Here is a 27,687-nt window from a genome sequence, read left to right on the forward strand (position 1 = left end):
TCACTTTTCTTAGAACACAAATATGATACTTATAGACAGTACTAATTTATTTTACAAGATAACTGAATACACCATTTAAACATTTCAACCCCAGTGACTGACACAGTCATCTTCCTAAATCAGGCATAGACCACGAGGAAATACATTTCCTGGAGCCAAGTGTTTCTTCATGTAGAATTAAAGCATGTGCAGTTCTTCCTGCTTTCTGGTTTACCCGACTTGAGAATCAGGGCCCCACCCTCAGCAGTCTTCCTCCAGGTCCTCTCCAGGCTCAGGCCTTGTTTCACCAGAATCCTCCCGGGACTTAAGCTCTCAGGCATTCAGAGAGGCCAGGGACTGCTGGGTGGCTGGCCTGGGTCATGGCTGGTGGCCTCGGTCACAGCCGGTGGCCTAGATTACGGCTGGCAGCGGCAGTGCTCCGGGACAGCTGCCCACTCCCCCACGGGTCCTGCTCGAGGGGCCAGACGTGGTTTCAGACACATGGGAGGACCACGGCAGCCACGACCCAGGATGCGGGAGCAGACACAGAGCATCATCATCGCTCTCTCCCACCTCTGCTCTTCCTGTCCCCATGCTGATTATACCAGGAAGGAACTGTTTTCTGCTGGGAGAAGTGAGACACCCTCAAGGACCCCACACGTGAGGATCTTATTTCTAGTCTTCAGAGTTCCCAAGTCACTCCCTTGCTCAGCATCCCCTCCTTAAAGGGGCCTGGAAGCAAGTAGGATTGAGACCAGAAGTTGGGCTGGACCAACAGGGTCCTGGGTGGACACCGTCCCCTGGGGTTCACAGGGAGGACATGGAGCTTCATGGAGAGAGCTCCAGAGCTGGGGTCCAGGAGCAGCAGAGCTGTGGGTCCCCATGACGCTGGGTCTCAGCAGAGGTATTGAGTGCCTGGGGGGAGGGTGGGTGCTGCGTTGGCCATGTCATTGCTTAGCGAGTAAGCAGGCGGGAAATGGAAACACCTGTGTTATAGTGAGTGGAGGAAACCAGTGGGTCCTGTGCAGACGGTGGTCCCTGGGACCCCCCCCCTCACAGTGGATGCAGCTAGGATGGAGCACCTTCCCCGCCTGCCTCCTTGGTGTCCCCCCAGTCTCCCAGGGAGAGCCCTGCTGAGAGGGACCTGCATGGCTGCCCTGCTGATGCCCACACCTCTGGCTCTTTTTGGTGGCGGGGAGGCACCCTCAGCCTCACCTGCTGCAGAGCAGCTAACTGGGCAGGTTAACCCCCCTCCCCACCCCTCCTCCATGTCGCATACCCTCTCTGGCTGAGCTGAGCTTCTTTTCAGTGGCAGGGCTCTCAGCCCACCCCTCCCAGAATCAGAACCTGGATTTTCACAAGGCCCTATATGACTTGTGTGCACGGAGGACTGAGAAGGAAGAACCCGGATCCAGTCAGAGCCCCAGGAAGAGAGGATAGGCGGGAGGGAGGGAAGACTCTAAGAGATGATTGCAGAGAATTTCTCAGAATCAGTAACAAAACAGTCCTCACATTCAGCAATCCCAACAAATCTCAAACAAGATCAACCCAAATCCTTCTTAGACGTGTCCAAACAAAGCCACATGACACCAGAGACCAAAGCATATCTTCTGAAGATGGAGGGAGAAAGAATATGGCAGAGGAGCAATGCAGGGGCCACAGGGTGATGAAATAAAACAACCATCAGAGGGTCACCGAGGGCAGGCATTTTTCAGACAAACAGCTGTGACCTCCTAAGGGGCGCCCTTCAGGAAAAGGAAAATGACCGCAGAAAGAAGGCTATGAACACAAGAAAGAATGGTGAGCGAAGAAATCTGCCATCTCTTTCCTTTTCAAAGGGGCACAGATCAGAAAGAAAACATTGATATTTTTGTCCATTAAAACGTAAACATCTGGGTCAATGAAAACACACTTTGTAAAATCAAAATCAATGCTAATTGCTGGGATTAACATACAGAACTAAATGGACCCCAAGAGCACAGCTAAGATTTAGGATGTGGCCGAGGGGATGAAAAGATCCTGGGGCCACTGTAGGGTTCAGGAGGAGGCAAAGATGCTGAATTAGGGCTGCAGATGTGTGTGTGACAGCTCCAGAGTGGTGGCTACAGAAAAGTGTTCACTTTTGTAACTTCATTAAAAGTGTGCGGTGGGGGGCGTGGGTGACCGGAAAACATCATTAATCAACACAGCAGAAAGGGAAAGAGAAAAGAAACCCTGGACGATCAGGGCAATTAACATACGACAACAGAAATTACTATACATCTACGGTGACCAAAGTAAGAAACTTTCCAGTTAAAAAACAAGGTCTGTCAGATTTTTAAAAAATAAATAAATAAGCAAACAAAAACAAAAAAGTTTTCAGTTTTATTTCAAAGGGCACACCTAAAGAAGAAGGACCTAGACAAATTAAAAAAAAAAAAAAGATAGGAAAAATATACAAAAATACTAACCCAAAGAAGCAATATACTATTATTATTATCAGTGGGGAGAAAAACAAACTTTAAGGCAAATCACTTACTCGTTACTTATTGATAAACCGTTCAGTTCACTCAAAGAAAGCAATTTAAATTTGTATGCACCTAAAACACAGCTTCAGACACATGTAAAGGAAAAAATTAACAAACCATTAGGGGAATCTGACAGACATTGCAGCGGAGCCTGAACGCGAAGGCCATGTAGACAAGAAGCAAGAGATTCTGACGGTCCCGCGTGAACCGAGTTAACCAGTGTGCCCTGAGCTCTCACCGGCACAGCTGCCGGACCCACGAGAATGCTTACAAAGCTCCACGACACACGGAGCACAGACTCACCGTCTCTCAAAAGCTGGAATTAGAGAGACAGCTCTCTCCCACAAAGCAGTAAGTTAAAATCAATAGTTCAGTTCAGTCGCTCAGTCGTGTCTCTTTGCACCCCCATGAATCGCAGCATGCCAGGCCTCCCTGTCCATCACCAACTCCCAGAGTTCACTCAGACTCATGTCCATTGAGTTGGTGATGCCATCCAGCCATCTTATCCTCTGTCATCCCCTTCTCCTCCTGCCCCCAATCCCTCCCAACATCAGAGTCTTTTCTGATTAGTCAACTCTTCGCATGAGGGGGCCAAAGTACTGGAGTTTCAGCTTTAGCATCATTCCCTCTAAAGAAACCCCAGGGCTGATCTCCTTTAGGATGGACTGGTTGGATCTCCTTGCAGTCCAAGGGACTCCCAAGAGTCTTCTCCAACACCACAGTTCAAAAGTATCAATTCTTCGGCGCTCAGCTGTCTTCATAGTCCAAAAGATGATTAAAAAAAAAAAAAAAATCTCGTCCTTACTGAAACTTAAAGCTGACCAGAAGACCACAGTGAAAGGAAAGACACATGACCCTCCTGGACGGGACATCAGGGGTCCTCCCAGGTTGAGATGCGGGTACTGCCGAAGTGACACAAAGTCCCTGCTGCTGTTTCATGTGAAAGAGCAAAGGCCCGAGCCAGCAAGCTGGTCACACCGAGAACATCTGATGGGAAACAGACACTCTGCCTGTACCGAGAACTTCAACAACGAGAAAGAAAGCTGTAGCACTTTTAGAAAAAAAAGATAGAATATCTTTCAGTTCACAGAAGCATAAGCTATTAAGGAAAACAGTGATGAATCTGACCACATTAGAATTTTTAAATGTGGTTTCTCTCAAGGCTCCATAAGGAAATTGGGGGAAAGATCTTTCTAGTAAATGGAGCTGAACTAGAATGAGAATCTGAATACGTAAGTTTATGTGAATCAGCAGAAAACAGCCTGGTAGAAAGATGGACTAAGGACACCAGAGAGCCCTTCACAGGAGAGGAGACTCACAGTCGGAACTACGCAGCCTGTCCCTGAACGTGTGTGCAGCTGTGTGCTTGTGAGCACTTGTCTCTGATTTATACCCCGACAGGGTTCAGTGGGAAGGGCAGGTCATGGAGAAACATCTGTGATGTGGCGCTACCTCCCCTCCTTTCTTCCTTCAAATCCTGGCCACATTTGTGGTAGAAATACCTCAAAAAGTGGGAAGTCTCCTCAGCACACAGTGCTGCTCCTTCCTTCACAAAATGAAGAAATGGAGCCCAGAAGGTCCCGTTAAGGATGAAACCAAGACAGGAAGATGTCAGCTGACATCCAGCGGTCCCCGACTCTGGGGGAGGGCTTCCCTGGGCACCCCCGTCCAGCCAGTCCTTCCCCAGGTGTCACCTTACATGTGGGTGCCAGAGGGGGTTATGTGTGCTGTGGCCACTGTTTCATCAAAGGCAGCAGATATGTGCCGGAGGACAGGTCAGGGTTGGAGCAGCTGAACTTCTGAGGGTCAGGCTTCCCAGGTGCGAGCAGAGCCCTCCTCCTGGGTCGTCCGGCTGTGCCTGTAACACGTGTGGTGGCGGGCTCATCCATCTGACTGGGAGACAGAGGATCATCCCGGGTGTGGGGGCCATGGGCAGCCCAGTGGGGAGCCTTGTGAGTGTGCGATGTTCCTTCACCCAACTCACATGGCAGCGCTTCTTCAGCCTGCCTGCCGCTCACGTGGGGCCCGTCTCCCAGCTATGCCCGTGTCCGCAGCCCTGGTCGGAGCTGGAGCCGACTCGGGTCAGTTCTCCTGCCCCCAGGGCCCTGATCTGCCCCGCCATCCTGTCCGCTGCACAGCTGTGCGCTCCCGGGCACTCGGGGACAGAGGGAGAGGGCCCTGCCCACATGGCGACCGCACAAGCCCGGCCACCAGACGCACAGACACCAGCTGGGATGGAGTCGTGGACCCGGACCAGGGAGCAGCCCAGCCGAGGCCCTGCACACAGCGCAGGCCCGCTCCTGGGGCTTCCCGCTGGTCCCCGGCCCCCAGGTGACAGGGCTAGAGCCCCCAGGGAGAGGGCCGGGCCCCGCCAGTCCCCACCGGGCCACTGTCCATGCCCCAGTGCGGTGTCTGCCAGAAACCCCAGTGAGGAGAGCACAGGCGGCCTGCCTGCAGTGCCAAGGCTATGGACGGCCACCTGGATGTTTGTCTCTGGACATGGGTTTCCTCCTCCATCCTAGGAGCTCTGTCCCCTCCTTAGCCCCCCTTCTAGCCCTCTGTGTAGGTGGACTCGGGGCACAGCACCTGCCCAGCATCCTAATGACCCAGGGTGACTTGCTGTGCTCTGGGGTGGGGGTGGTTTGCAGGACAGAGTCGGTGCTCCCGCCACTCTCATCTTCATGCCCCCGGCGCCCGTGGGTCCTTGCCATCTTTCTTTCAACATGCCTCTGGAAGGAGGAGCTGAGCAGCGGGGTCCCCGGCCCATCAGCCTCTTGCACAGGGTTGTCTTGCCTATGGCACAGCAGTTGCCAGTCACCGCTCACCTCTCATCCCCAGGGCGTGGGCTGGTGTCCCCATGACAATGATTCCTGGATGTGCTCTCCTGACACCTCTCAGGCTGCTTCCGTGCACGTCTGCTCAGGACACCCTGAGCCCCATGGTGCTGGGTCACTGGGCTGACATGCCAGGCAGCAATGTGCTGTAAGCCCCAGCCCCACCTCACTGGGGACTCTCAGAGCGCACTCTGACCCTGGGTCACCCCGCCCCCTCCTCGGAACAGCCAGATGTGGCAGCTGAGTTGGATGTGGCCAGCTCCCCCTGTGCCCCATCTCATCAGGGACTCTCAGAGTGTGCCCGGCCCATGGGAGGCCAGCAGCAAACCCACTCCTCTGTCACCCAGGGGCTCACCCTTGAAGGCTGGGACGTCAGAAATCCCAGTGTTTGTCCTTCTCTTCCCTTCCACAGACTCTGCAGGATGGGACCAATGGGGTGACTGGTCAGATCCACGTCTCACCTGGGGATGCCCACGACTCTCGGGTGCCCCCACCTTCCAGCCACAGGGCTCAGTGGAGACCTCAGGGCCCTGGAAACACTCAGGCTAGGCTTCCTTTGTGAAGGTTGGGAGTTGCAAGCGTGTCTTGGAATGACCTGGCCCTCCATCCACTCGGCTGGAGATGTGGGGCCAGTGGGTGAGCCAGGGCTAAGGACACATCCAGAAGTCTCAAGGCCGGGGGTGGGGTTTAGAGAGCCCTTCTTAGGTGGCCACGGCTCACCACAGTTACCTCCATTCTCTGTTGTTTTTAGTGCTTTTTTAAGAAGTGAGGCTCAGATAAAACAAGAAACTAAAGCCTTCCACAAAAGTCTAGGGGATGGGGGACAAAGGTCAGATCACAAGGGACAAGGGAAGGGTGCAGGCGTGGCTGGCCCCATGGGAGCCCGGCACACTCCTAGTGGCTCTGCAACACCCTTGGCTTCGTAGCACCCTTGGGTGGGGACTTCCAGCCCTCCGCCTGTGATCCCAGGGGCCCAGGAGGCGGGCCGTGGCCTGTGGGCCTGCATGGGGCCCCCACTGAATCACCCCCTGGGTAGAGTGAGCACCAGGCAGCTATCTGGACCAGGTGTGCAGAAGGGAGGGGGCGTGGGTCTCCCGCCCACACGCCTGAGTCCCGTGAGTGACAATGTGGCGCTGAGGCTTTTAGGGGCCCTGCAGGTCCTGCTCTCTGGCTCTAGATCTCCCTGGTGAGCCCCGGCACCCGTCTGACCGCGGCTGAAACGGGGAAGGACTCAGTGCCTGCCGACCGACCATGGCTCATTGGTTATTCCAGGCCAAGTCCTTGCGTGCTGCTGCGTCCGCCATGTGTCGCATGGCCCCCTTTCTATCTATCTGTGCAGACTTCTGTTACGCGTTTTTAATTTGGTGTGACTTGTACTCGATAACAATAACCTTCTTAGCTCTCGTGTCCCTCCTACCCCAGCAGTTGACCAAGCTCCACCAGCTGGCCATGCAGCAAACCCCCTTTCCTCCCCTCGGACAGACCAACCCCGCTTTCCCCGGTACGTACCCAGCCGCCCTTTCTGACCTCTCTTCTCACCCGGGGCCTTTCTCTCTCCGAGCGTCTGTGTTCAGGGCAGCGAGCGGAGCAGGTAGGGCTGTCTGAGTGCTGGGACACAGCGCTGGGCACGCTGCTGCGGGCGGGCAGGGATCTGTCTGATGTCTGTGCGGGTCAGTTACCCCACAGCTGGCCTTCCTGAAGGAGACACCTCCCCCTCGAGGGTTCGTCCTGCTCTGCTGCCTGCTGGCCGTTGGAGAGGGCCTCCTGCAGGAGGCCGTACACCCGCAGGGCGCTCTGCCCAGACGGTGCCCCCGTAGCGCAGGGCGGCGCACCAGTCAGACTTTGAGCTTCCCTAGTTGAAGTGACCTTACTTCTCTCCTTGAGGGCAAAACATTAAATCTGTTTCTTCTTTGCTCTCCAGGAGAAAAGCTGCCTTTACACTCCTCCGAAGAAGCTCAAAATCTGATGGGCCAGTCGTCAGGTAAAATAAAACCACGCTAAATGGAGAGCCAGCAAGCCAGGAAGGGACCTGGCGGGTGGAAAGGGCCAGAGGGCCACTCGCTGAGCGCCTCGGGGGAGGGCTGCCGCCATCCCAAGCCTGCCCGAGCGGGCCACTCCAGGTCTGCACACGTGGCTCCCAGCTTCCACCTATGGCTCTGCAATTGCAGTGATGGGTCAAGTCTCTGCCAGTGCTTGGGGCACAGCGACCCCATCAGGTAGAAGGTCACTTATCCTCCCGGGGGCACAGCATGGAAGGCTGGAGGGAAGGGCCGACCAGGCTGTGAGTTTTCGTAGGAGAGAAGACCACTCTGGGGTGGATCTGCGCTGAACACCCCCTGACGTGGCAGGGCAGGCGTGGATCCTCAGATCCCGTCACCCAGGCTTGGAGCAGAGAGCGTGGCTCCTTACAGGCTGTTTGGGAGCAAAGCCACTGGAAGCATGTGCCCTGGACTTGGCAGGGCCCTGTGACAGAGGCACCCACCATGCTCTGACCCACTCCCCATGCAGGCCTGGATCAGAGCAGAAGAGCGAGGGTCCTGCTTATGGGGAAGCCGGGGAGGGTCTCAGCCGCCTCCCCCACTGCTGTTCTGGACCTCAGGGCATCTGCTTGTCATCTGTCCCTCAGGACCACAGGGGTCCGGCTGAGACCACGGGGCTCAGGGGTTATCTATCGAGCTGAAACCCCAGCTCTGATGATCCATGTGCTTGCTGTGGGTTTCTTCTCAGTACGGCTTTTAATTAAGCTAATGGAGATTTTAATGAGTGGAAATTAGAGGAAAACAGAATAATTTTGATTATGGAGCTGGACACCCTCTGCACAGTTCCGTATCTGGGTGATGACACGTGTCCAGGGGCTCTGTGCAGCCTCTGCCATTTATAGTGAGATTTCAGTAACTGCCCAGCCCTGGTCTCCGGGACACTGTCTGGGGGCCCCCAGGGCCTGGCCTTCCCAAGAAGAATGCTCCCTCACCACACCCCAACCCCACCACAGCCCTCCCAGCATGACCTCAGAGACAGGGGACTCGTGTTAACACATCCCTATGATGATCTCCCTCTTCAGGGCCCCTGGGACCTTTGGAACTCAGGTGCACATACACCCCCATGCACACACACACACACCCCACGTGCACGGACACACACGCCCCCCCATGTACATATGCATGCACGACGAACATGCACACACACACACACATGCACATGGACACACACAGACCCCATGTACAAATGCACACACGTTCCCCCATGCACATGGGCACACATACACACCATGAATATGCACACACACATCTATGCACACGGTCACACACACACACCATGCACACGCACACACATGCCCCCATGTACATATGACCCCTGCCCCCATGCACATGCACACATATGCCCTCCCATGCACACACACATACACACCCCATGCACATGGGCACACACACCCCCATACACATACACACACCCCACGTACACGCACACACACCCATGCACACAGGTACACAAACCCCCATGTACATATGCACTCACACCCCCATGCACATGCACACCTCCCATGCACATGCACACACCCCCCATGCACATGCACACACACACCCATGCACATGCAAACCTCCCCATGCACATGTACACCCCCCATGCACATGCACACACCCCCATGCACATGCACACCCCCATGCACATGCAAACCTCCCCATGCACATGTACACCCCCCATGCACATGCACACACCCCCATGCACATGCAAACCTCCCCATGCACATGTACACCCCCCATGCACATGCACACACCCCCATGCACATGCACACCCCCATGCACATGCACACATACCCATGCACATGCACACATATGCACATGCACACACCCATGCACATGCACACACACACCCATGCACATGCACACCCCCCATGCACATGCACACCCCCCATGCACATGCACACACCCCATGCACATGCACACATATGCACATGCACACCCCCATGCACATGCACACACACACCCATGCACATGCACACCCCCCATGCACATGCACACACCCCCCATGCACATGCACACCCCCCATGCACATGCACACACTCTCATGCACATGCACACCCCCCATGCACATGCACACCCCCATGCACATGCACACACCCCCATGCACATGCACACACCCCCCATGCACATGCACACACCCCCCATGCACATGAACACCCCCCCATGCACATGCACACACACGTGCCATGGCAGCAGGTCAGGAGCCTGGACAGGTTGTCCTCACCCTGAGGCCGCGTCACACGCTCCCTGGCATCTGGGATTTGTGTGGGAGAGGCAGTGCTTGCGACTCCTAAGAGGAAGCCCACCCCTGGGATGGCTTTAGCAGCTTTTCAACGAAGACCCCTCATTTGGAAAACACAAGCCAGGGAAGCAGGTGTGACCCCCAAACCAGGAGTCCTTGCACGGTACTCGGGACCAAGGAAGTCTCTGAGGTGATGTTTTAAATGTCGCTGTCGATTGAGTGTGCGTACAGATGGATGGGGACTGGTAACTGTATTGAAAATACCTTTATAAAAAGAGATAAAGAGCAGCAGCTCCAGGTTTAACTGCGTAAGAGAAACTGGCGGACGGTTTGGGGTGAGTTGATTTGTTTGGCACAGCTGAGCCCTGTGCTCCACGGGCGCCAGAACAGCCTCCACCTCGCCAGGTTCCTGTGCTTGAGACACCAGGGGCCACCGCACGTCTTGTTCCAGGGACCTGGTTGCCGTGGAGGAGGACATGCGGGCAGGGACCGGGCAATCCCGTTTATCAGGACCCCCTGGGCATGTGGGGATCAGGCTGAGGGGCAGGGACAAGTGAGGGAGGAGCAGGGGGTGGGCAAAGGGCTCAGGTCCTGGAATGTTCTGAACTCTGGAATGTTCCAGAGAGCGGCGCCTGCGATGCCTGGCTGCAGGGGCGAGAGGGGTGGGGCCAAGGCAGGATGGCGGGGTCACAGCCACAGGCTGGAGCTTGAGCTGCCTCCTGACAGGGTGGAAGCGCCTGGTATGAAGGAGCACTCTGTCCGGCGATTGCCTCCCTCCCCTCGGGGCCCCTCAAGGCCCCCCTGTTTTATGCACTGTTTCTGAAGCAAGTGATGGACTTGTCCTTGATCCTGGGAGGCTGGCTCTGACTTAGTGGGTCCTGAGCTGGGATTTGTAGAGATGGAAGCTGCAACGTGTGAGGAGCTGGGCCTGGGTGCTCATCTTCGCCCAGACACCCTATGGAAAGGCATGTCTTCCCCGGCCCGGCTCTTGGGCCAGCCTCCCTGCCCCAACACTGGAAGTGTTGTGGGGGGCCAGAGCCCCAGGGCCTGCAAGGAAAGTGGGGGAGGCTGGGGCAGCAGAGGCAGCTGTGCTGGCGAGTCTGGGGCACCCAGGGCTGGTGTGACCAGCATGGCCTGCATACCAGGCATAGACACCAGGGGATCTGATCGATGTCTCAGGAGGCTGTGCCACATGGCAGACAAGTGACGCAAGTTGTACCCAGGAGGAAAAGGGGAGCCACCTCCTGCCAGGTTCCTCCTCCCTGTTTGAGAGATGCTGGGTCAGGAGAGGGGTGGCAGTTGGGACCCAGAGCTCACAGGCCCCAGCCCCCAGCTGTGCAGACCCTACCCTGGGCATTCCCCAGCCCTGCCTGCCTGTGGCTGAGTGGGGAGCGGGGTCAGGTGGGAACAGCCTTCCCCCAGCCTTCACCTACCTAACCCTGTCCTCTCGCTGTGCCCAGGTCTGGACGCCAGCCCCCCGGCCAGCACTCACGAGCTCACCATTCCCAATGATGTGAGTACATCCAGCCTCACCCGCCTGAGCCCACGTGCGCCCCCGCCTCGTTAAGCAGCTGAATGCCCTTGGGGGTGGGTGACGTCACCCCCAAGTTACCAGACAGGGAGGAGCCATGGGGGCATCAGGGTAAACTCAGAATGCAGATGCCAGAGCTGCCTGGGGATCCTGGCTCCCCTGTGAAGGCCCTGCCCTGGTTCAGGGTCACCCTGGGGACAGGTGGCCCAGGAGCACCCCGAAGGCCCTTGGAGGGCCTCCCACACTCCCCCCACACACTCCCCTGACACGCTTCCCTCACAGGGCCTCACACACGTCCTCCATATGCTCTCCCCATGTCCTCCACCATACAGGCCCCAACATAATCCCTCACAGGGTCTCCCATACACTCCTCCCACACCTTCTATCCACACTTCCGCCACACGCTCCCCTCACACCCTCCCTTACACACTCCTTCACATGCTCCGTTACACCCTCCTTCACACACTCAGTTATCTCCCAGCCATCCTCTGGACCCTCGAGTCATCCTAAGAATGCCGACTCCAGTCCCCAAACCAAGACACCAGGGCGGGTGTGGATCTGGTGTCCTTGGAGGGACAGCAGCCTGCGGGGCATGGCGATGGCTAGAGACATGCCTCTCCAGCTCCTGTGTCCACTCAAACATCCCTCCAGCCCGAGAGTGCAGCCTAGAGGGGCCAGCGTGGCCTCAGGCCAGCAGAGGACACTGAGCCGTGTGAGGGGTCTCCATGACTACAGGCTCTTTATTTGATGGGACTTCCTACAGTTGAGGCCTAGCGGCTCCCATTCTCCAGCAGGAGTGGAGGTGTGCCTCTCGGGGGGACCCGGGAAGGGACCAAAGCAGTGGGACCCCCAGCTCCCCTTACGTCTCGGCTGCACTCAGGCCACAGTGGATTCTCTCCAAGACGCTCCTGCATCCTTTCTTCCAGCTAATAGGCTGCATAATTGGACGCCAAGGGACCAAAATCAATGAAATTCGACAGATGTCTGGAGCGCAGATCAAAATCGCCAATGCCACGGAGGGGTCATCAGAGCGCCAGATCACCATCACGGGGACCCCAGCCAACATCAGCCTTGCCCAGTACCTCATCAACGCCAGGTGAGGACCTGGGTGGGGCCTGGACTGGCCTGCCTCCCGGGGTTCTCTTCTGGGGGTGGGACGTGCTTGGGGAGTCTCCAGATCACACAAGACTGCACGCTCCTCTGTCCTCTCACCCTTGACTTCCACCCTCCAGCCGTGCCTACGTGGCCCCACACAAGTCGCTGGGCGTTGACACCCTACATGGTACGCTGTGGGGAGCCCCATGTCCACGCCTCCCTGGCAGGGCGACTCCTGCACCCCTCCCCACAGTGGCGGCAGAAACAGCCGTGGCAGCCGGGGCCTGTCACATCCCCCTCACCCCAACCCCGTGTGGCAACTGGCATGCAGGCCCCAGGCTGTGAAGGAGGGGTCAGGACTCTGAGGACACCTCGCCCGTGAGAACACGGTGACCCGTGACCTGTTCCCTTGTCTCTTCCAGGCTGACGTCCGAGGTCACCGGAATGGGCGCGCTCTAACCCCACGGCGCCCCCACGCTCACCACCTGTGCAGACTGCCCCCCGCCCCCCGCAGATGTAGAGGTTTCTTTACCAACAGAAGCTATCTGTGCCTGCCTAGACCTATGCCCACAATGCTCCAAGTGTGTCTGGGGCCCCTGGCTCCACCCTGACACTGCTCCAAGTTCATTTATGCCTGCTCCTCACGCGTTGGCATGCCATGTCCATTATTTTAAAGGCTTTGTGGCCACTCCCATCTGTGACGCTCTAGAAACGTTGTTCCTTAGTGTCTGTGTAACCTTTTTAAGATTTGGTTTGATGTGTGGACATTGTCTCCGAGGCCCCAGAGCTGTGGCCGCAGGAAGCCGCCCCTCCTGGGCGCCCTCGGCCTTGTCTCCCATGGCCACACGGGTCAGCACCGGGTGGGGTGCACATCTCCCTATGTCTGAGGGCAGGAGAGTGGAGGGCTCGGGGTTGTGACGGGGAGGAGGGAGCGGGCTGCTGGGCCCCAGGCATCTGTCTTTGGGGCTGACAGTGTGGACCGGCTGGGAGGCACCTCTGCACTGGGTCCCAGTTCAATAAATGATGCGCGCTGCCCCTCATCTTGGACTCCTCTCTGTGACCTCCCCACCCCTCCCCCGCCTCCCACCACGCTCAGACCCCAAACATGCCGAGGAGTGGTTCCACCTTCTCAGACAAAGTGAGATTCCACCTGCTCCCACCTTCAGGCTTCGGCTTGTATGAGTCTTGCTCGTCTTACTTCTGCAAAGCTGCTTGGATGGCAGCAATGTAACCCCAAATCCAGTGTCTACAAGTGAGGCCACCCCCTCCTCCTCCTGGTCACACTAAATTCAGTGGCCCTGAGCTTCCCAGTGGGAGCCCATCCCTCTCCACTGCCCCCGCCCCCCCAGCTTAGCCCACCTGTGCTCACCCGCAGGGCCCACTGCACACCTCTCCATGCTGAAGCCTGGGGGACCCAGGCCCGGGGCAGGGGGCTGCCTTGTTATGTGGCCCTGGGCCGCATGGGCACCACCTCCTCGGGCCAGATCTGGGCTCACGGGTGCTGTGGCAGGTGGGGGTCTGGAGGTGAGGCGAGGCCAAGTCCCTGCCACGGGCACCACCCTCCTGCATGACCGAGAGTCCGAATGGCCCAAGGGGCTCTTCCTCGGTGCCCACCCCTCAGCAGGAGTCCCTCTGTGTCTGCCCTGTGAGGAGGCTGCTCTGGTCCTCAGACTCTGGCCAGGCCTCCAGTGCTCAAGCCATACAGGCACCCTGCCCCACCCTCCCGGGAGTTCGCTGGTGGAGGCTGGGTGCACAGCATAGAGGCGCCCGGCTATACTGCAACCCCAACCATTTAGGGCTGCAGCTCACTCACCCACTGGACACGTTGGCCAGGTGCAGGCCACAATTCGGGGCCTGGAGGCGACAGGGACGAGGTGGGCACCAGCCTTCCTCTGGGGACCTCAGTCAGCAGTGGGTGGCCAGTGGACAGGGTGACGAGTGCCTTAGAGAGCCCGAGCCAACCGTGGGGTCAGGGGGATGTAGGAAGTGCTGTGTCAATGCTGGGGCTCGAGAAGCTGCAGGCCGAGGGGAAGCTGAGGTGTGGCCCCCGCAGTGCACTCATCTGGAGGAGAACAGCAAGTTGAGGGGCAGCCAGGGCAGCAGGAGCTGGTTCAGGGGGGGCAGGGGGCACAGGAAAGATGGAGTGGGGCTGGGCCAGGGCTCTGGCTCTGGAGGAGGAACACACAGTCTTCCCTTCCGATCCCGAGTGTGCTGTAGGAGAAAGCGGGTCCAGGCTGCTTGCATGGAGGCCCTCGCTCTGAGGTAAACAGCAGTTTGCCCTCCACGTGGGGAAACTGCAGCTGAGGGTGGGGGAGATGGGAGCTTGGTTGGGGACATGCCAGGGTTGAGATACGCCAGCCCCCCCGTCCAGACAGGAGAGGCAGGGAAGCAGCAGGCCAGGTGCCGTGGGAGGAGCCCTGAGGGGCACCACACAGGACACCCCCAGGCATCAGGAAGAGGGGTCTCACTTGTGCCACCTGGCCTGGGACCCAGTGTGAGGCCCAGACAAGATGCCAGGTGTGTCGCGAACCTTAGCTGATGCCCGGTACCCAGAGCAGCAGGGCTGCCTGCAGAACAGGCTCACACCTCCGTGCTCACAAATACAACTGCCGTGGATGATCCTGTACAAGTCTTCATCGGAGGTAAATACCTAGGAGTGAAGTGACTGGGTGTGTGGCGTGTGTGTCTAAGACTGTTGAGCTGTTGTCTGACGCGGTTGTACTGTTGTTTGTTCTCCACGTTGCATGAAAGCTCCAGTTGCCCCATGTCCTCAGCAGCGTGAGGTGCGCTCAGGCTTCTTAATAGTAGCCGTTCTACGGGGTGTGAAATGGCATCTCTTCGTGATTCTAGCATTTCCCTTATGACACAACGTTGAGCATCTTTTCTCTCCTGAAGTGTTTATTCAAATCTTTTGCCTGTTTCTTACTATGACTTTCTTATTACTGAGTTTTAAGAGTTTTTCTTGTGTTCTGGATATGAGTCATTTATGAGATACATCATATGCTTTGTAAATATTTTCCTCCAACCTGTGGCTTGTCTTTTCATTCTCTCAGTAATGTCTTTTGAAAAGCAAAAGTTTTTAATTTTGATGAAGTCCAAGTTATTGATTTGTTTATGGATTGGGCTTTTAATGTCCTACCTAGTAATCTTTGACTAAACCAAGGTCACAAAGATTTTCCTCATGTATTTTCTTCTAGAAGTTTTGTACTTTGATTTTCTCACTGAATTGCCTTTGCTCCTTTATCAAAAATTAGTTTTCCCTATATGTGCAGCTTTATTTGGGGGCTCTCTAGTCTGTTCGCTAATCTATTTGTCTATCTTTATTCCAATGCCATGCTGTTTTGATGACTGTAGCCTTATCATGTCTTAAAGTTGTGGTGGTCCTCCAACATTGTTCTTCTTTACAAAGTTGCTTTGAGTATTTAAGTCCTTTTTCAATTTCTATATGAATTTTAGAGTCAGCTGATAATTTTACACACACCAAAAAAGTGTGCTCTGGCTTGATTAGGATAGTGGAGAATCTATTGCTTAATTTGAAGATAATTGACAGCTTAACAATATCAAGTCATTTGACCTGTGAACAAGGTGTATCTCTCCATCTATTTATGAGTTATTTAATTTCTTTCAAAATGTTTCATAGTTCTCTGTGTACAGGTTTATAAACTTTTGTCAGACTTACCCTGAAATATTTCATATTTTCCATACTGTTTTAAATATTTAACTTTAGTTTATAATTTTTCATTGCTAGTATATAGAAATACAGTGAATCTGTGTGTGTGTGTGTATATATATATATATATAGTTTCTTAGAGCCTGTGCAAACAATAGAAAAGATCAATGAAGCTAAGAGCTTATTCTTTGAAAACATAAAGAAAATTGATAAACCTTTAGCCAAACTCATCAAGAAAAAAAGGGCAGGGGGTCCAGATCAATAAAATCAGAAATTAAAAAGGAGAAGTTTCAAGCAATACCACAGAAATACAGAAGATCATAGGATTAATACAATAAGTTCAGTTAAGTAGCTCAGTCATGTCCAACTCTTTGAGACCCCATGAACTGCAGCATGCCAAGCTTCCCTGTCCATTACCAATTCCCAGAGCTTGCTCAAACTTGTGTCCGTCCAGACGGTGATGCCATCCAACTATCTCATCTTCTGTCATCCCCTTCACTCTGCATAGAAGTTAAATAAGCAGGGTGACACTATACAGCCTTGATTTACTCCTTTCCCAATTTGGAACCAGTCCATTGTTCCATGTTCAGTTCTAACTGTTGCTTCTTGACCTGTATAGATTTCTCAGGAGGCAGGTAAGGCGCTCTGGTATTCCCATCTCTTGAAGAATTTTCCACAGTTTGTTGTGATCCACATGGTCAAAGGCTTTAGTGTAGTCAATGAAGCAGAAGGAGAAGTTTTTCTAGATTTATCTTGGTTTTTGTATGATCCAACGGATGTTGGCAATTTGATCTCTGGTTCCTCTGCCTTTTCTAAATCCAGTTTGTGCGTCTGGAAATTCTTGGTTCACATACTATTGAACCCTAGCTTGAAGGATTTTGAGCATTACTTTGCTAGCATATTAAACGAGTGAAATTGTGCATTAGTTTGCACATCTTTTTGGCATTGCCCTTCTTTGGGACTGGAATAAAAACTGATTTTTCCAGTCCTGTGGCCACTGCTGAGTTTTCCAAATTTGCTGGCATATTGAGTGTAGCATTTTCACAGCATCATCTTTTAAGATTTGAAATAACTCAGCTGGAATTCCATCACTTCCACTAGCTTTGTTGGTGGTGATGCTTTCTAAGGCCCACTTGACTTTGCACTCCAGGATGTCTGGCTCTAGGTGAGTGATCACATTGCGGTTATCTGGGTCATGAAGCTCTTTTTTGTACAGTTCTTCTGTGTATTCTTGCCACCTCTTAATATCTTCTGCTTCTGTCAGGTACATATCATTTCTGGCCTTTATTGTGTCCATCTTTGCACGAGATATTCCCTTGGTATCTCTAATTTTCTTGAAGAGATCTCTAGTCTTTCCCATTCTATTGTTTTCCTCTATTTCTTTGCATTGATCACTGAGGAAGGCTTTCTTATCTCTTCTTGCTATTCTTTGGAACTCCGCATTCAGGTAGATATAGCTTTCGTTTTCTTCTTTGCCTTGAACTTCTCTTCATTTCTCAGCTATTTGTAAGGCCTCCTCAGACAACCATTTTGCCTCTTTGCATCTCTTTTTCTTGGGGATGATTTTGATCATGGCTTCCTGTACAATGTTACGAACTCCATCCATAGTTCTTCAGGCACTCCATCAGATCTAATCCCTTGAATCTATTTGTCACTTCCACTGTATAATCATTAGGGATTTGATTTAGGTCATACCTGAATGGTCTGTTGGTTTTCCCTACTTTCTTCAACTTAAGTCTGAATTTGGCTATAAGGAGTTCATGATCTGAGCCAGTCAGCTCCCGGTCTTGTTTTTGCTGATTGTATAGAGCTTCTCCATCTTTGGCTGCAAAGAACATAATCAATCTGATTTTGGTATTGACCATCTGGTGGTGTCCATGTGTAGAGTCATCTCTTGTGTTGTTGGAAGAGGGTGTTTGCTATGACCAGTGCATTCTCTTGGCAAAACTCTGTTAGCCTTTGCCCTGCTTCATTTTGTACTCCAAGGCCAGAACTTGGAGGGATCTCTTGACCCTACTTTTGCATTCCAGTCCCCTATGATGAAAAGAACATCTTTTTTAGCATTAGTTCTAGTAGGTCTTCATAGAACCATTCAACTTCAGCTTCTTTGGCCTTAGTGGTTGGGGTATTGGATTACTGTGATAAAATTATGTCAATAAAATGGACAACTTAGAAGAAATAAATTTCTAAAAATACACAACCTCCCAAGACTGAACTAGGATTAAGGAGAAAATATGATCACACAAATAACCAATAATGAAATTTTTTATATTTATTTACTTATTTGAGTATTTAATTATTTTTTGTGGGGTCTTATTTGTGGCATGGGGGCTTAGTTGCTCTGCAATATGTGGGATCTTAGTTCCCTGATCAGTAATTGAACCAGTGTCCCCTGCACTGCAAGGCAGATACTTAGCCACTGGACCACCAGGTAAGTCCCACAATAATGAAATAGAATCAGGAAAACAAACAAACAATTGGCAAACAGAAGTCCAGGGCCAGACAGCTTCACAGATGGTCCTCTACATATTAGAGAGTATCTCTCCTTCTCAAGTTATTTCCAAAAAATTGCATAGGAAGGAATACTTCTGAGCTCATTCTACAAGGCCAACGTTACACTGATACCAAAACTAGACAAAGATATCACCAAAAAAGAAGATAACAGACCAATCTCACTGATGAACATAGATGCAGAAATCCTCAACAAAACACTAGCAAACTAAATTCAGAAATACATGAGAAGAATCATACACAGTGATCAAGGGTAATTTATCCCAGGGATGCAAGGATGTCTTTATATCCACTAACAATTAATATGATATGCCACATTAGCAAACTAAAAGATAAAAATCATATGATCATCTCAATAGATCCAGAAAAAGGTTTTGACAAAATTCAGCAATGATTTATGATTTAACAAACCCTCAACACAGTGGGTATAGAGAGAACATATCTCAACATAATAAAAGCCATACATATCAAACCCACAGCTACCATCATACTCAGATGAAAGCATTTCCTCTAAGATCAGGAACAAGACAAGGCTGCCCAGTCTCACTACTTTTCTTCAACATAAAGTTGAAAGTCCTAGCCACAGCTATCAGATGAGAAAAAGAAAGAAAAAGAATCCAAATTGGAAACAAAGAAGTAAAACTATTACTGCTTGCAGATGACACGATACTATACATGGAAAATCTTAAAGATGCCACCAAAAAGCTACTAGAGGTCATCAATGAAATCAGTCAAGTTTTAGGATACAAAATTAATATACAGAAATCAGTTATATTTTATATTCAACAGCAAACTATCAGAAAGAGAAATTAAGAAAGCAATCCTATTTACAATTTACATCAAAAGGGATAAAAAGCATAGGAATAAATCTAAGGAGATAAAACACTTATATTCAGGAAACCAAAAGACACTAATGAAAGAAACTTGGAAGACGGCACAAACAGATGGAGAGGCACACTGTGTTCATGGACTGGAAGAATTAATATTGTTAAGATGCCCAGTCTACCAAGCAATCTACAGATTCAGTGCAATACCTGGCAAAATGCCAATGGCAATTTTCACAGAACTAAAATTATCCTAAAATTTGTATGGAAACATGAAAGACCCCAAACAGCCAAAACAATCTTGAGAAAGAACAAAGCTGGAGGAACCATGTGCCCTGATTTCAAACTATACTACAAAGCTACAGTAATCAAAAAAGTTTGATACCAGCACAAAAAGAAACACATAGAGCAGTGCAGCAGAATAGAGAGCCCAGAAGCAAACCCATGGTTTTCTGGGCAATTAAGCTTTGACATAGGAGGCAAGAGTATGCAGTGAAGAAAAGATAGCCTCTTCTATAAATGGTGTTGGGAAAACTGGATCGTTACATGCAAAAGAATCAAACTGAAGCACCTTTTCTTACACTATATAAAAAAAATAAACTCAAAATGGATTAAGGGGCTTCTCTGATAGCTCAGTTGGTAAAGAATCCTCCTGCAATGCAGGAGACCCCAGTTTGATTCCTGGGTCGGGAAGATCTGCAGGAGAAGGGATAGACTTCCCACTCCAGTATGCTTGGGCTTCCCTTGTGACTCAGCTGATAAAGAATCCACCTGCAATGCTGGAGACCTGGGTTTGATCCCTGGGTTGGAAAGATTCCCTGGAGAAGGGAAAGGCTACCCACTCCAGTATTCTGGCCTGGAGAATCCCATGGACTGTAAATTCCATGGATTAAAGACTTAAGTGTAAGACCTTAAAACAGAAAACTTCTACAAGAAAACAGTCAGAATGCTCCTTGACATAGGTCCTTAGTAGTAATTTTTTTTAAATATGTCTCCTCAGGCAAGGGTAACAAAAGCAAAAAGAAACAAATGAGTTCACATCAAACTAAAAAATTTTTGCACAATGACAGAAACTATCAACAAAATGAAAAGGCCGCCTACTGACTGGGAGAAGATATTTGCAAACAATATATCCAATAAGGGGTTAATATTCCAAAATATACAAAGACTTTATACAACCGAATAGCAAAAAAGCAAGCAACGCAATTGAGAAGCAGGCAGAGGATCTGCATAGACATTTTTCCAATGAAGACATGCAAATGCACAAGAGACACAGGAAAAGATGCTCATCTCTGATCATCAGAGACATGCAAATCAAAACCACAACCAGATACCACCTCACACCTGTCAGAATGCCTATCATAAAAAAGACAACAAATATCAGTGTGGGTGAGAATGTGAAGAAAAGGGACCCTCCTACATGTTGATGGGGTGTCAGTATGCGCAAATGCTACAGAGAAGTGCATGGAGTGTCCTTTAAAAATTAGAACATGATCCAGGAATTCTACTCCTCGGTATTTATCCAAAGAAAAAGAATACTAATTCGAAAAGGCACATGCACCCTTGTGTTTATTGCAGCATTATTTACAATAGTCAAGCTATGGAAGCAACTCAAGTGGTCATCAATAGATGAATGGATAAAGAATGTGTGGTGTGTATGTGTTTGTGTGTGTGATGGAATATTACTCAGCCATAAAAAAGAACAAAAACTTGCCATTTGCCACAGTATGGAAGGACCCTGGGGATATTTTGCTAAGTAAAAGAAGGCAGACAGAGAAAAACAAATGTTGTATAATTTTGCTTATACGTGGAATCTAAAAAACAAATGATCAAACATAACAAAACTGAAGCAGAGTTATAGACACAAAGAACAAGCAAGTGGTTGCCAGAGCAGGGGAGGTGGGCAGAGGAGAGAACAAGTTGAGGGAGATTCAGTTCAGTTCAGTTCAGTCACTTAGTCGTGTCCAACTCTTTGTGACCCCATGAATCGCAGCACGCCAGGCCTCCCTGTCCATCACCAACTCCTGGAGTTCACCCAGACCCACGTCCATCAGTCAGTGATGCCAGCCAGCCATCTCATCCTCTGTCGTCCCCTTCTCCTCCTGCCCCCAATCCCTCCCAGCATCAAAGTCTTTTCCAATGAGTCAACTCTTCGCATGAAGTGGCCAAAGTACTGGAGTTTCAGCTTCAGCATCAATCCCTCCAAAGAAATCCCAGGGCTGATCTCCTTCAGAATGGACTGGTTGGATCTCCTTGCAGTCCAAGGGACTCTCAAGAGTCTTCTCCAACACCACAGTTCAAAAGCATCAATTCTTCGTGCTCAGCCTTCTTCACAGTCCAACTCTCACATCCATTCATGACCACAGGAAAAACCATAGCCTTGACTAGACAAACCTTTGTTGGCAAAGTAATGTCTCTGCTTTTGAATATGCTATCTAGGTTGGTCATAACTTTCCTTCCAAGGAGTAAGTGTCTTTTAATTTCATGGCTGCAGTCACCATCTGCAGTGATTTTGGAGCCCTTAAGAGGCACAAATTTCTAGTTGCAGAATAAATGAGTTGCAGTATGAAATGTAGGGGTTTCCCAAGGTGGTTCAGCAGTAAGCAAACTGCCTGCCAGTGCAGGAGACCCAGGTTTGATCCCTGGATCAGAAAGATCCCCTGGAGAAGGAAATGGCAACCCACTCCAGTATTCTTGCCTGGAAAATCCCACAGACAGAGGAGCCTGGTGGGCTACAGTCCATGAGGTTGCAGAGTTGGACGTGACTTAGTGACTAAATAACAACGATGAAATGTAGGGTGTTGGGAATATAGTCAGTAACTATGTAGTGTCTTTGTGTGGTGACAGATTGTAACTAGACATCATGGTGATCCGTTTGAAATGTACAGAAACATCGATCACTACTTTGTGTTAACAGGAACTAACATAGTGCTGTAGGTCAATTACATTTCAAAAACAAACAGGCTCAAGGATAAGTGATCAGGTTGGTAGTTACCCAAGGTGGGCGGGGAAGGGGGATTGGATGGAGGCAGTCAAAAGGTACAAACTTCCAGTTATAAGACAAATAAGTACCAGAGATGTGATGTACATCATGAGAAACATGTTAACCCTCCTGTACATTATATAATGAAAGTTTGTAAGAATAAATCCTAAGAGTTCTTATCACAAGGAAATTTGTTTTCTATTTCTTTTTTTCTTTTTTGCCTCCTGTACTCTTTTATTATCATCGTAGTCTTTGCATCAAGTTGCATAGCAATGATAGCAGGTTTCTTTTTGGTATTAAATATTAAGTATCTTTCCCCACTTTAATTTTACATTACCCTGCCAAGAAAAAAAAATCAAAACTCAAGTTATCTGAAGCCTGGACACACTTCCATGGTTAGCCAGGCGGCGTAAAAGTTGGTGGCTTTGTTCTTCCTGGTTTGTGAGCAGGCCCAGGCCCTAGAAAGATGGGCCCAGGTTATAACTGTTTTTGAAAAGTATGCCACAAAAATGGATGGCCTGTTATAAGCCAGGTTACAAAGTCAGGATGGGGTGAGGGAGGGACAGTTTCTTCCAGAAACAGAATTCCTGAAGAGTCCCAGTCCATCGCTTTTCCCCAGAATGGTGGGAGGAGGGGTCAGAGCTCATGGTGAGCTTCGCAGCCCCGTCTCTGGGAGGGGACAGCAGGTGCCTGGCCAAGGGGGCAGCTGGGGGCAGGGTGGCCACGCCTGCCCTGCCCCACCTTTCTCAGGGAGGAAATGGAGAGTTTATTGCCCAGTGAGTGTGAAGTGGGCTGAAGCATGATCGGTACTTAATTCTCTAAGAGGTTTCTTCTAGACACAGAAGAAGTGTCCTCTCACTTCAGCAAAGAAGTTATTTTAAAAGCGCTTGGAAAGTTCTCCTGCACCCTCGGGGGGCGACTCAGAGGAGACAGTCATCAGTACAGCCCCATTCCAGGCCGTATCGGAACTCTATGGTGTTGGAGACACCGTAGAAGTGGGTGAAGGCAGCTTCCACTACCAGGACATGGAAGAACTGATGAGACTGGAAGCATATGTCAAATTTTCCAGGGAAGAAGTGCTCGGGAACGCGTGCGGCATAGAGGCCAGCTCTGGTGATGTGCATCAGAGCCATGAGGAAGAACCAGCCATCTGGCCCACCATGGTGGCCTTGATGAAGTCCTCTGTGATTGTGAACTGCGTGGTAGGCATGATGCCACTCAAGCTAAGCCCCAGGAACACTCCTGTTCTTGTCTGCCGGTGCTTAGGAGTGGTGAACCGGTCCCACCGTGCCATGATGATGGCAGGGGTGCCCAGAACACAGACGATGGATGTAGATGAGCCGTGGCTGTGGGGAGCAGTAGAAGGAGTAGTAGAGCCAGGGGCCAAAGCTCCCCATAATCAGTAGGACAATCCTTGCATAATCCAGTTCTGAGAAAGTCTGAGAGACTCTCTCTGAATGACAGCAGACGGTGCAAAAGAGCCAGGAGAAGCTGAGGCAGAGCACCGCTCCCAGGAGGGACATCCCAAACACCACCTTCTCCTGAAGGGGGAGCCGTGAAGTACATGTGTGGTCTGAGCGTGGTCAGGATTCCCAGAAAAGAAAGCACAAAACCAAGCAGGAGGGTCCAGACGTTGCCAGTCTCCGTGCAGATGCAGAAGATGATGCTCCTGAAGCAGGCCCGGAAGGAGGGCATGGCAGCCGGTGGCCATGCAGCAGGCAGTTGCTGTCCTTCAGCCAGTCCCAAGCACGTCGTATTGGATGGCCCTCCAGCACCAGACCTCGTGCACAAGCTCCTCCTCCTCCATGGCATGGTGGGCCTGCAGGGGCCCCCACCTCCTCCCCTGCCTCCTGAGGCCCTGGGTATGCCTGCTCCTCTTCAGCTTTGGTTGGGTTGTTGATTGCCCGCTTGCCCGTCTTCTCTACCCGGCTCCCAGCTCCGCCAGCTCCACTGTGTCAGCTGCCCTGTTGCCGCCAGGAGCCCCGTTGCCCTGGGCCACCAAGGGTCCCTTGTGAGACAACATCTGGCTGGTACCTCAGGGCCCTCCGGCTTCAGATTGGGGAAAGGGTGGGGTCTCTCAGCCCCAAGGGGCAGAGAGCTCCCTGTGGTGGGAGACAGGCCGGCAGAGGGCTTTCCTGGGGGCCGTGCACCCAGCGCTACATCCCGCATCGCTGGAGACAGCCTGCGGCCGAGCCTTTTTTCTACTTCTTTAACTGGTGTCTGTATGAGACATAAGAGATGTGGGTTCGATTCCTCGGTGGGGAAGATCCCCTGGAGGAAGGCATGGGAACCCACTCCAGTATTCTTGCCTGGAGAATCCCATGGACAGAAGAGCCTGGTGGGCTAAGTCCACAGTGTTGCAGAGAGTCAGACATGACTGAAGCGACTGAGCATGCACACACGCATGAAATGATGGTGTTCACTAAACTTACCGTGATGATCATTTCATGGTCACAGAAGTCAGATCAGTCCACTGCACCCCCTAAGCCAGATCATGCTGTGAACCTGGCTCTTGTTTGCTTGGAGAATCTGCTCTCTCCCTCTGGAATGTCCACACATCACCCCAAAATATCCAGGCCCAAGCACCCTCACGACCGCGTCATTCTACATGCCACTGGCTCTTCTACGCACACTGTGAGGGCAGGACGTTCACCCTTCTGTAGTTGAAGCAAGTGTGTTTTCCTTATTTCATTAGATCTTCTGCTGTGTGTTTCATCCTGACGCTTCTGTTTCCTGGAACTGAGTTGTGGCCCACACTCAGCCCACTCCCCTTCCAGCTCTTCCCCTCTGTTCTGCCTCCAAGGGCCCCTGTGTGATCCCCCAGTGCTCTGATCAATTCTTCAGCCAACACCATCCTGTTTTGGGGCCTGTTCACTCTCACTGGCTAATATCCAGCTACTTCTCATGGTTTCTTGCTCTTATTCCACACTGTGAAGGACCACCCGTGAATTTTCAGGTTAATTTCCTTCCTCACTTATATGAACTTGAGACCCAGAAGGGTCCCCCATCCTGTCCACTCCCAGTTCAGGGAACAAGGTCAGGGCAGGCAGACCCCTCCTAGGGTGACCCAGCCTCGGCCACCTGGCCTCTTCCAACATGGCAGTCAGTGCAGTGGGCAGGCTCCCCTACTGGGCATCCCCCAGGATGGGCAGGTGAAAGAGGAAAGAGGAGTTAGTGTCGCAGACCTGGGCCCCAGGCACCCTGCCAGAAGGATGCTGCAGTGACTTGGTTCTGGACCAGGGCCATGTTCTCCACACAACAGGGGGTTCCTTTGGTTCTGTCGCCACTGAGCAAAAGGTGAGCAGGAAGGGTGTTTGTGGGACGGTTGGAGGTTCTACAGGGCATGGCCATTGTGCAATTACTATCGATGGCATGTGGTCTTGGGGGCAGGGCAGCAGCCTAAGCACCCACCGGCCTCCCTGCCCACACCTCCCCAGGCCCCCACGGGCACCCAGCAAATGCCCTCAGGAAGAACGGTTGTGTCCACAGGGCCCAGGCCTTCAGGACACAGGGGTCAACCTGTGTGACACCACATGGCCCCCGTGGCCCTGGCCTCTCCCAGGGCGACACCCACTCCTGGCTGCAGTGGAGCCTGGGCTGGGTCACAGAAAGGGGCTTTATCCCCCCTGGTCCAGCCTTGCTGTTGTGTCAGAAAACTCAACAGAGCAGGAGGAGGCCACCGGCTGCTGTGTCGGGTCTTCAGTGTGAGGAATGAGCAAACCTCCCCTTGAATGGATCTGGAATTGCTCATGAGGTCTGCACTCATCTCTGCATGACGCTCCTTCCTGGGACTTGAGTTTAGTGGCTGAATCCAGCTGCTTTAGGAGAACAGAGAGTGAAGTACTCCCTAGAAGTCTGCTGCGGAGCTGGGCTGTGGCCCGGTTTTCCTATGAAAGTAATGAATTCAAACACAGGAGACGCTGTTGGGAATTAAAGGAAAGCAAGTGTTTTTGTAAGCTGTGAACACAGACTGGGCCTGCAGCCAACGACTCTTGGTCCCATTGGCTTGTTGTTACGTATCAGAGAAATAATTCCATATCAAACTGGAAATGTATTAATGCACTTACGTTACTCACATCACACTTTTCACACCTGCTCCTTGTGAACTCCCAAAACTGCCTGGATTTGCTCTGAAAGCAAGCAAGTGTCTCCACCAGGCTGAGGAGCCTCCCGCCCCTCACAGGGCAAGTCCGTGGAGTAGGAGGCTCTCAGGTGCGGCAGTTCCGGGAAGAGAGGGAGGCACCTGGCACTGGGTGAAGCCCCAAGAGGGACATGTCCTCAAAGCTGGACGGAGTGACCACACGTCCCCACAGCAGGACGGAGTGACCACACGTCCCCACAGCTGGACGGAGTGACCACACGTCCCCACAGCAGGACGGAGTGGCCTCATGTCCCCACAGCTGGACGGAGTGACCACACGTCCCCACAGCAGGACGGAGTGGCCTCATGTCCCCACAGCTGGACGGAGTGACCACACGTCCCCACAGCAGGACGGAGTGGCCTCATGTCCCCACAGCTGGACGGAGTGACCACACGTCCCCACAGCAGGACGGAGTGGCCTCATGTCCCCACAGCTGGACGGAGTGACCACACGTCCCCACAGCAGGACGGAGTGGCCTCATGTCCCCACAGCTGGACGGAGTGACCACACGTCCCCACAGCAGGACGGAGTGGCCTCATGTCCCCACAGCTGGACGGAGTGGCCTCATGTCCCCACAGCTGGACGGAGTGACCACACGTCCCCACAGCAGGACGGAGTGGCCTCATGTCCCCACAGCTGGACGGAGTGGCCTCATGTCCCCACAGCTGGACGGAGTGACCACACGTCCCCACAGCTGGACGGAGTGGCCTCATGTCCCCACAGCTGGACGGAGTGGCCTCATGTCCCCACAGCTGGATGGAGTGGCCTCACGTCCCCACAGCTGGACGGAGTGACCACACGTCCCCACAGCAGGACGGAGTGGCCTCATGTCCCCACAGCTGGACGGAGTGGCCTCATGTCCCCACAGCTGGACGGAGTGGCCTCATGTCCCCACAGCTGGACGGAGTGACCACACGTCCCCACAGCTGGACAGAGTGGCCTCATCTCCTCACAGCTGGATGGAGTGACCACATGTTCCACAGCAGGACGGAGTGACCACACGTCCTCACAGCTGGACGGAGTGGCCTCACGTCCCCATGGCTGGATGGAGTGACCACACGTCCCCACGGCTGGACGGAGTGGCCTCACGTCCTCACAGCTGGATGGAGTGGCCTCATGTCCTCATGGCTGGACAGAGTGACTACACGTCCCCACGGCTGGACAGAGTGGCCTCATCCTCACAGCTGGATGGAGTGACCACATGTCCTCACAGCTGGACGGAGTGGGCTGGCTGCTCTGCTGGGAGCATCAGGGGACAGAGGCAGTGGAGGAAGGAGAGGGTCCAATGTTCTGATGCTGCTGCTGATCCAACTGTGGTGCTCCAGGGACTCTGACCTGGGGGGACGATG

The 27,687-nt window shown here is 52.3% G+C and overlaps 1 protein-coding gene and 1 pseudogene across 13 annotated transcripts in view; one reads left to right on the plus strand and one right to left on the minus strand.

Moving 5' to 3' along the window:
• PCBP3 (poly(rC) binding protein 3) overlaps nt 1-13,249 on the plus strand; it is a 231,169-nt gene extending 217,920 nt beyond the window's left edge. For 7 of the 13 annotated variants that reach the window (XM_025292973.3, XM_025292977.3, XM_025292983.3 and 4 more), the window contains 5 exons: nt 6,743-6,821; nt 7,242-7,301; nt 11,044-11,096; nt 12,041-12,210; nt 12,632-13,249. In XM_025292973.3, coding sequence (XP_025148758.1) covers nt 6,743-6,821; nt 7,242-7,301; nt 11,044-11,096; nt 12,041-12,210; nt 12,632-12,668 — 399 coding nt within the window. In that variant the 3' untranslated portion in view covers nt 12,669-13,249. The remainder of the gene's footprint in view (nt 1-6,742; nt 6,822-7,241; nt 7,302-11,043; nt 11,097-12,040; nt 12,211-12,631) is intronic. The other 6 variants (XM_045166590.1, XM_045166594.1, XM_045166592.1 and 3 more) reach the window with 3 other exon arrangements.
• A 9,868-nt stretch (nt 13,250-23,117) lies between these two features.
• LOC102389493 lies at nt 23,118-24,220 on the minus strand (annotated as a pseudogene).
• Nucleotides 24,221-27,687: the final 3,467 nt, after the last annotated feature.

Source organism: Bubalus bubalis, chromosome 1 (assembly GCF_019923935.1).
Source record: "Bubalus bubalis isolate 160015118507 breed Murrah chromosome 1, NDDB_SH_1, whole genome shotgun sequence".
NCBI classification, from domain to species: Eukaryota; Metazoa; Chordata; class Mammalia; order Artiodactyla; family Bovidae; genus Bubalus; species Bubalus bubalis.